The sequence below is a fragment of the Eurypyga helias genome, unplaced genomic scaffold (assembly GCF_000690775.1).
Source record: "Eurypyga helias isolate BGI_N326 unplaced genomic scaffold, ASM69077v1 scaffold16037, whole genome shotgun sequence".
Lineage (NCBI taxonomy): Eukaryota > Metazoa > Chordata > Aves > Eurypygiformes > Eurypygidae > Eurypyga > Eurypyga helias.
In genome coordinates, this window is record NW_010260289.1 from 1,160 (window position 1) to 10,950 (window position 9,791).

The 9,791-nt window shown below is 49.0% G+C and overlaps 1 protein-coding gene across 1 annotated transcript in view; it reads right to left on the bottom strand.

The window, feature by feature from the left end:
* Nucleotides 1–7,176: 7,176 nt before the first annotated feature.
* The window catches only part of WASF1 (WAS protein family, member 1), a 28,972-nt gene continuing 26,357 nt past the window's right edge, over nt 7,177–9,791 (bottom strand). Inside the window, exons 8-9 of the mRNA XM_010155000.1 lie at nt 9,335–9,786; nt 7,177–8,099 (exon numbers count right to left, since the gene is read on the bottom strand). Coding sequence (XP_010153302.1) covers nt 7,942–8,099; nt 9,335–9,786 — 610 coding nt within the window. The 3' untranslated portion in view covers nt 7,177–7,941. The remainder of the gene's footprint in view (nt 8,100–9,334; nt 9,787–9,791) is intronic.

The window sequence follows — 9,791 nt, forward strand, 5'->3', positions numbered from 1 at the left end:
TTTGGAAAGGCTGGAGTGGCTGAGAAACAGCAGCGATGTGCCACTCTATTTTTGGATATGTTTCTGTCAAAGGCGGTTTGTAGTTTTCTAACCAGCTTCTGATGTCTTTAAGCATGGTGCTAGTTAGAACTGAAGGTTTGCAAGGGCCTTTTGGTTGCACTTAATTGGAAGAAGTGTTTTTAGGGGCATTTTGGGTGGAAATGAATCCTTACATCCTCTTACCTCCATCTGATTAATGGGGGTCAAAGCAGAAAAGAGGCAGACCAGGGTAGGGGCTGTGGGCTGGACGAGCAAGGAGCCTCCTTCACATACTCTCACCTGCGCTCCCGCGTGTTTTATTAGGGCCAGCCCCTGCTGTGGCCCCAGTAAAACCTTCCGCAAGCGCAGGCGAGGGCTGCAGTTGTGGGGATGTGAACTGGGTGCTGAAGAGCAGCACAGGAGTAGCGGCAGCCAGCGAAGGATGCAAGTGTGGCTCGCTGCCGGCTCCTTCCCACCACCATCCCCGTCTGTGCAGGGCTCTGCTGCCTTTCATGTAATCAACAAATTAGGTTCTGTAATTTACCTCACAAACAAGATGCTCATACGCTTGCTCCCTTTATTTTTTTTTTTCAGAGGTTTAGCAAGCGAACAGTGGGAGACCAAAGAATTAAAGCCATGAAGTAATCTGCATATAATCAGTAATTACCATGAATCAAACCCTCCTTCAGTTCAGCTGGTTGTTATTTCCCTGATAATGTAATTCTCTGCGCTGACAAAACTAGGAAATGCTCATTTTCACCAGAATGGCAAATAATTTCCTGCTGTGAATATAATAGTGTATCAAGCAGTTTAGTGACCACACAAATCCAGGTAATGAAATTTATGAGGAATATAAGGACTATTAAAAATGGAAAAGTAATCGCTCCCATGTGTGTTGGGAGAGGAGGTTATTTTGCCAGCAGATGCTGTTAAACACCACCTTACAGGTGTCACCAATGCTGGGAGGTGATGGGGATGATGGCAGGGTGCTCCAGCAGGATTTTTGTTTAGCCTGAATGCAGGGTGATGGCCACGTGCGGCTGCAGCCACGCGAACCCCTTTGGTTTGCCCTGTGCGACTGGCTCAGGCCTCGTGGCAGAGGGCCCCGCAGGCCCCGCTGGGGCTGGGCCTCAGCCTTGATGGTCGCAAAAGTGCCTCTTGGTTGCAGGGAGCACGAAGTCAGCCTTGCTGCAGCTGCGGGAGCTGGGCTAGCTGTATCCTGCCCTTGCAGGCTCCTCCGGAAACCCTCCCATCCCCAGATTTTGCAAGCTTCAGAGAGGTGGCAAGTTAGTGGAGGGTTTCAAAAACCAAGCCTGGCCTGAAGATTCTTGGGATTACCTGGGGTGGTAATTTTTCGATGTGACCTTAGAGATCTCCATCAGAGAGATCACAGAATCATAGAATACGAGGGTCCTCAAGGATCATCTGGTCCAACCTTTCTCGGCAGAAGCCCTATGAAGATCTAGAGACAGTGGCCTGCAGGAGCTGCCTGGGAAGCCTCAATGTATGCAGTTTCTTCCAAGCTGGGCTCTCCCTGCAGAGGGACAAAGACTGAGTTGCTGCTTTTTACCTCTGATTCATCCAAAGATGAATCATTGGCACCGACACTCCTCCCAGCAGGCGCTGGGGCGCAGCAGCCGTGCAGAGAACAAGGTATACGGAAGCAAAGGAGCTAGCCTAATGTTTCCATCTAATTAGCAACCACTGAATTACTGCCAGGGATCCCACTGGCCAGCAGACGATGCTGGCTCGTGGGCAACGCCTGTCCCTTTTGGGAGCAGCGTTACCTTCTTTGCGCTTTCAAAACCGGGAAGACACATCCATCTCCAGGGTGCAGTGAAAGAGGGCAGCCCCCAGACTGAGCTGCTCAACGGTTCCCCGCGTCCCTCCACATGTTGGCCGCGTGTCCTGCTGGCAATGCTTGCCAATTGGTTCTGGCATTTCCCAAAATGCAGCCGGGAAAATTCAGCCTATGCCGTTTGCTTGGCACAAAGGGGCAGCGCTAAAGCTACGCTGGCACGCTGACACCTGGGCTGCAGGCTGCTTTCTCATGAGGTCAGGAGTCTTGGGCGGTTTGCTGGAGTTATTTCGGGCGGGTACTGAAGTGCAAAACCCAGCAGTGATAATATGCCTCCGGGGGTGGAGGCTTGCTCCACAGGAGCGATGCGGGAGACCCCAAGGAGCCCTGCTTTGAGATTTTAAAATTGTGATGAAAATGCCTCACAGAGAAGTGGAAGTAGCTAAAATACAGTGTAAAAACGCAATGAAGGGAGATAATTTTTGAAGCTTTTCATGGAGTGATACTTCCATGAAGCTGTGTTAATATAACAGCTTTGCAGTAACACTGTCATTAAAGGCATTAATATGGAGGGGGGAGGGGGTGGAAAACAGAATCAACCTGTCTGTAGGGGGCTCTCAACGCTCCCGTGTCTGAAAGTGAAGCTGTTGAACCATGGAAGAAACCTAAGGAGGGGCATATTCCAGTACTGTGTCCAGTTCTGGGCTCCTCAGTTCAAGGACAAGGAACTACTGGAGAGGGCCCAGCGCAGGGCCACTGCGATGATGGAGGGCCTGGAGCACCTTCCGTATGGGGAAAGGCTGAGAGAGCTGGGGCTGTTTAGCTTGGAGAAGAGGAGGCTGAGCGGGGATCTTATCAATGCTTATCAATATCTGAAGGGTGGGTGTCAGGAGGATGGGGCCAGGCTCTTCTCAGTGGCGTCCAGGGACAGGACTGGGGGCAATGGCCATAAACGGGAAAACAGAAGGTTCAGCCTGACCATGAGGAAACACTTCTCCACTGTGAGGGTGACAGAGCCCTGGAACAGGCTGCCCAGAGAGGTGGTGGAGTCTCCTTCCCTGGAGACTTTCAAAAGCTGCCTGGACTTGTTCCTGTGTGACCTACTCCAGGTGATCCTGCTCTGGCAGGGGGTTGGACTAGATGATCTCTAGAGGTCCCTTCCAACCCCTGCCACTCTGTGCATTTCTGTGAATATTCAGCCCTGTTTGGCAAGAGATGCTTGATATCTGCTCTGATCCATACGCAGATGTTTCCAGTTGCCAAAAGGAGGGTAGTTGGAGCTGCCCTGAACTTGTGAATACTCTAAAGAGAAGAATTTGAAGAAAAAGCACAAGCTATTCAGTATCAGATCTGTCACTCCAATGGGAACAGGATGGGGTGCACAGCTACAGCCTTGCGGGGCCTGCTCTGTACCCCAGAGCCCATTTCCTGGGGCTTGTCCATGTGTCCTCTTCTAGCAGCAGCAGCTGGGATGGGGATGGCCTTCCCATCCCCTGCCTGCCTCTCCACGGTTGCCTGTGGTGCGCTGCCAGGCCTTCATTAAGCCCTCAGGGCTGACAGCCAAGTCGCTCACGGAGCACTCCCTGGATACGTGCTGTCAAAAAGCAGGTTTCCAAGTTGCCAGGAACTTGCTTTTAAGCACTTAAACTTGCTCATTATGGTTGGATCAGGTGAGGGAGCACTGTCCCAGGCAGCGCGAGGGGCAGACCTGGAGCATTGGCTGACGATGGACCGGAGAAGCAGTTTGCGAATCAGTAAGGTCCATCCCGTCTGCAGCCACAAAGGGCACGTGAAAAGTGTCCCGCAAGGAAGCTACCGCACCCCGAGAATCATTCGAGTGTGGAAAGTGGTTGGGAGTGGAAAAGAGAGGGGGACAAGCAGCTGTGCGGCCCCAAGAAGGGAGCTGTTGCCGCCCCTAGCCTGCAGATAAGACTCCTCTCCCGGTGTTTAATGTAGCCTCCTGTGAGAATCATCGGCCTCTCCCGCAGCCGCCTGTAGCTGAGGAGGCAGAGCAGACACTTGATGGAGCTCGAGTCGAATTTCTGTCTGATCTTCTGCTGATGCAGAGGCCGTGCCTGGCGAGGCTTTGCCTCCGGGTCTCCTCTCGGAGCTGCTCTAGCTTGTGCGGATGCCGGCTTTCGGGGCTTGGACTCGGTACCATAGAGCTGTGGGCACGCTGCGTCAAGCTAGCGACTTTGCAGAGAGCTGTACCTGCCTCCCAGGGAAAGCACGCGGGATGCACTCCAGGGGTGGCGGCTGCATCCAAGCCGAGATGGTCCCAGAACCACGGGAACACCCGTTGCGGCAGAAGTGGGGCCGTTGGTACCAGTTTGCACGCTCCGGTCCCACGGCACCTTCTGAAGCTGAATACATTAGCCTGTGCACCCCTCAGAGAGGGGGTGGTATGCCAGCATCCGCCTGAATGCTGAGCAGCGCACTCCCGTGCCATGCGCAGGGAAGGATGGTTTTGGCAACTAAGGGTCTTTTTAAAATGCCTCCTGCTCGTTCAATCCCAGTTTAATCACATTACATAATCCCTTAAGGACATCTTGTATTTACCGGTTGCTGTTCACAACGTATCACTAAAAGAAGAACCAGAATTATGTCTCCCTGTCATTTTTGTTTCTTCAGTACTTGTTCTCTTCCATTTAGCTATTTATTTTTGGTCTGTCCATGACGGCTGAGTCATTGTTAACTACTTTATCTTTGGATAAAAACTCCGAGTGCCCAATTTTGCACCTCCCTCCTCTTCTGCCCCGGTTCTGCCACCGCGGAGAAACCTTTTGTTTCTCCTTTCCCTGCTTTTTATTTTTCTCTCCCCGTTTCGCAGGAGGATAGGCAGACCATTTTTAACTGTCCCAGATTACAGTTCGAGAAAGGCGTGAAGTTGAACAAAGGTTTCTCTTCGCTTCTGTTGAACTGACACGTTATTTCTGTGGCAGACTTTGAGTCTTTGATTTTAACCAGCTGCTGTAAATGTACAGAAGTAAACAACAGAATCTATAAACAGTTCAATACAGGAGACTTGATTTAGTACCTTACAAGACAAAGCAATCAATAATCTATTACACATCTAATCACGGGCAGGAATAGGCCAGGAGCCCTCGGCACAGCGTTCCACCAAACGCGGAGGGCAGCGGGAGATCACAGGAAGGGGGACACAAATCACCCAGATTGCAAACGCCTCACTTGGATTAGATCTAGAAATGCAAATATTCAAATTCAGCCATCACCTCTCGCTTGGAGTGAGTCACGCTATCTGGAGACCAGTTGCTATGGCAGAGAGCTGTAGCAGTGGCAGGCGGCCAAGAATCCCGCCTTTGACACGTTAACCGAATTTAACTCTTGGCTTTTCCCAGACAAGGTTCATTACTTTGTGTGCCTGTGTCATATTAAACGAGTACTCTGCCTCCCCTGCGCACCGGTTTGGAAGGGATGTTATTAATCACCGGGACAGCAAAGCAGGTCAATAACAACCGCAGGTCAATAACAACCATTTGTCAATAAGGATTTCTTTTTACATATCTTCAAGTCCAACATGTGATAGCTGCAGGGCCTTTTGTCCTTTAATTCTTCTTCTCTGCTCTCCTCTCCAACTCGCCTCCGAGCTTTAGGTAGGTTGTACCCAGCTCACAAGTTCCTGGACACACTGAGGGCATCCCCACAGCGCAGGCACCATCGATGGTGCGAGGAGGAGATCCTCTGCTTTGAACGGCTACAGCCAGACACGCTGCTGAGCCGTTTCCGTGACAATCTAGGCTGCTGTCCGCAATACCCCCCAGGAAAACCAGGAGTTTAGACTTTAGCCAGGAAGAGGCATAAACATCAGTTTGAAAAGCAGTTTTGTGAGTGGCAGAACTACCTACACGTGGAATCGATGCACAAGCTCTTCTTTCAGCTGTCTAAGATGCAGGCCTGGCTCCCTCCTCAAAGCTACCTGCAGGCATCCGTGCTGTGCTTCCGCTTGAAGAGATCCATCCTTTTCAGCCGCGTAAGTGTGACCTCTCATATTTAGGTATTGGGCCAGACTGGGCAATTTCGGATTACCAAGATCCAAGGAAACACTAGATTAAACACTATCAAATATTCAGGCAACGGTGCTTCCGACATCTTTTCTTTAGCACTTAACGAGGAGATACTAAGGAGGACACGGACACTGGAAGTTAACAGAGAACAGCAGAATAAACCAGATGGCGTTACTGTGAAGAAAACTATCAAAGAGGATAGCGTGGGGAGAAGAACTGCATCTGTAGTTACAAAGATGCAGATTCACAAACCGTGGTAGGGATTTCTTCTCCCAGAAGCACAGCAAAGGCATTACTGTCGCAGTGGAAAGGGTCTGTACGTGGCCTACTGCGTTCTGAGGTTACAGCAGCAGCTGAGATGGCGACGGTGAAGTTGGAAGTGTTGCTGCGTGGTGTGCTTGCTCCAGTCTGTGCCTCTGGAGTTCTGCCCAGTCCCAAGAGCAGGTTAATGACCATGTGCCTCTGTAAATTCCTCTGGAGACTCTGGAACATTCCACGTTCCAGCTCAGAAATCTCGTTCTGACTTTCAACACTTGTCTTCCTCTATGGCATGATTCCATCTTCACAGATTCACAGAGTGGAAGGGGTCAGAAGGGACCTCTAGAGATCATCTAGTCCAACCCCCTGCCAGAGCAGGATCACCTGGAGTAGGTCACACAGGAACAAGTCCAGGCGGCTTTTGAAAGTCTCCAGGGGAGGAGACTCCCCCACCTCTCTGGGCAGCCTGTTCCAGGGCTCTGTCACCCTCACAGTGAAGAAGTGTTTCCTCACGGTCAGACTGAGCAGGAGTGAGTTCGGGAGGTGGAGTGCTCTTGCACTCTCTCACGCTCCCAACAGACTTTTGACTGTGTGCTCAGACCTGCAGGAGTTACTCTAGAGACGGGAAACACAGAAGCCCTACACAACGTGCGGGACGCTGCTAGACAGCGCTTGAAATAACCCCCGTGTTCTCTGTCACCTTTCATTAACCATGATTTCGAGAGCTGCATCTTCTCTTCTCCTCTCAAGATACACTGACAATCAAGTTGTTGTTTTGTTTTTCTGGTGTTTTTTTTTTTTTTAATTAAAACAACCCTAAATCATATACACTCCTGATTTTTAATTTTTTTAAAAAACTAATGAATCACAGTAACATCTCAGCTTCTTTTTCTTTGGTAGATATACATCTAAATACCATTTGATGATACATGTTTTCTTGTTTAATGTGGGTCCTTAGATCAAGTGCAGAATATTCACTGTAACTTTGCAGGCCACAGATTAACCCTTTGAAGCCCCAGGATCCCTCAGGTACACCGGTGGTAAAGCAGGAGGTTCACTGAAAACGTAACTACGGGGAACATTTAAAATGAACCATTTATTAAATCAAACTGTTATTTTAACAGTTACATAAGTTACACAGCATGTTTCAGTCAGAAGATTTCACAAGGGGGAAAAAAAAAAAACCCAAACCCTAAATTTTTATTATGCAGGCAGAAATAGTACCACACAATATGTACCTGAGAGGGAAAAGGGAAGGGGAAATCTCTAAACATTCAAATAAGGCCATAATTATTTAAAAACAACAATAAAACAATAATAAAACCCCCCCAAAGATCCATTTCCCTTTCAGTGTGTTCAGTGCCGCTAACTATACGTACTTTTCGCGTACAGATGGAACCGAGGCAGTGACACCTTGACAGCTCGGTTTCATGCTTCAAAACACGACCAGAAGTGGAGTAAGGCTCATCAGTACCTACAGCTGCCCTTGGAATGTCAATCTCAGTTGCCTTCATTAACTTAAAATTCACAAAGTGCACAGTTAAGATATGCCAAAAAATGGAAACTGCTACTCTACCAACAGCTGCCCATGCTTAATACTTAGTGGTCTATTGGAACAAAGGGCGTTCTTCCAAAAGAGATGTGTAAGAAAAGCCACTGTAAAACACTTAGTTTCAAAGATGCACTAGGAGCTTCCTGTAAACCGCAAAGTAGAAAAACATGGATTAATCATGTAAAGAAAAGAATACAAAAAACACTAGAAATGACCATCAAACGTTCAAAGAACAAGCACCACAATGGACATTAGCATTCGATCTTGCAGCGTACGGCGATGTCGTAATTTCACTCTAGCCAATCCACTTCATCGAACTCTGAATCGTCTTCTGAATCACTGTACTCCACAGCGATGCGACGAGAAAGTATAGTAGCAACGTCATTCTCGATGCGCTCGTGTTTAGCTTCTTGTTCCCGCTGCTCTTCCACTTTGCGTAGCTGAATACCTGAAGAACATCAAACCACAAAACATGTTGCTCTCCTCCCTTACCGCTACCCAAAGCCTTCAGCTCACGAAGGCTCTGTAAGCAAAAAGGAAGGCTGAGGCCATCGTCCTCCTCCGACAGAAGTTCTCTGTCAAGTTTTTACAGAGGGGAGCACTGGAATGGGAATGGCAGACTAGGTCATCTGTCCTTTTACAAGAATGTCCCGCTTCTGATTGCCTAAAAACACACCCACATTTTCAGGACCATTGTAGGTGATTAAGCCACGTGATTATTTGCATTTCCAAACAATTTTCGTACTTTCTTCATGGACTCAGTTAAAAGTTAGAGCTATTTCGGTATCCTAACAAGACAGGATTTCTTGCAACTCAGTTTTGATCAGGTAATGACCTGTTTTGGGATAAAGCATTACTTAAAGATTAAGCACAAAGGAGAAAAAACACATACCCATAACACGAGAAAGTTAAACCCAGTAACCGGCGTTAAAAATACGAGAGAGAATGTGTATTTTGGTTTTCTACTCCCGACACGGTCTAAATACAACCCACATCCTCCCCGCTGCCCACTGACAGGCAACACAAGCAGAGGGCCTGCGTGGAACTTAAGCTGTGCTAACTCGAGCCTTGGTTTCTGGTGCAAAACTTGGTCAAGCGTTTTCAGGAATCCCCTAAATTATACCAGCAGGTTCGGCTTCTTGAAGTTTTTTTTGGTGGAGACTGCTTTGCTACTGCGTTGGGACTTGTCAAGATTAGGTGCTTAACAGCTTTAAGGCTCAAGCAGCAATTTTTGAATGTCATTTATATGTTGTTGGAATACACCGGTACACGATTAGAATTCCAGTGACAATCGATCTGTCCTGCTTTTATTGAACGGCCTGTGGAAAACAAGGGGTTTGTGTTCTACTCAGTATGTAGGTTGTCAGAAATAGCTCTGTGTCTAGTTAAACAGAACTGGGGAGATAATCTCCACAGATCACCTAGAAACACAGGTACTTTATTTTCTTTTTAAACCTAACTTCCACAGAGGAACAGTTTTGCCATCCAATTAAATACGTGCAATTACAAACTGGAAAAAAATCTGTCTGCTTGGCAACGCACACGCCGCAGAGAGCAGAAGAGACAGACTTCAGATGCGCTCCTGTAAGCGAACTTCTCACACATGTGCCATCTCCCAGAGACAACATGTATTCAGCAAGTTTCTGAGACCGTTCTTTTCCCCCCTTAACAGCCAGACATTACCTTTCCGTATTGCTTCCAGCAGAACGCTTCTGGCATCACTGATCACAGGAAGAGTTGAAGGATGGCGTTTGGGTTCAGGAGCAGGAATCACTTGGGATGGTGGGGATGGAGGCATTAGGGGGGCATGAGGGCCAGGGACAACAGTTGCGGGAGGAGGGTGCAGAACGGGAGGTGGGTGCGAAAGGGCTGCAACTGTGACAGGAGAGGAGGGTCGGATGCCAGGAGGAGGCAAGGGAGGAGGTGGGGGTGGTGGGGGAAGTCCCTGTGCTTCAGCCTGCGGAGGAACTGGGTGAACGGGTACAGCTTCGCACACTTGGGCAGCTCTAGTGACAGGAGGAGAGGGCTGTGCTAGGGGAGGCGCAATCGGAGGTGGAGCTGGATGTAAGACTCCGGGAGCTATCTGGAGAGGAGCTGGTGGAGGTGGCACAGCTGGGGCCTGCAGAGCAGCTGTGGGAGG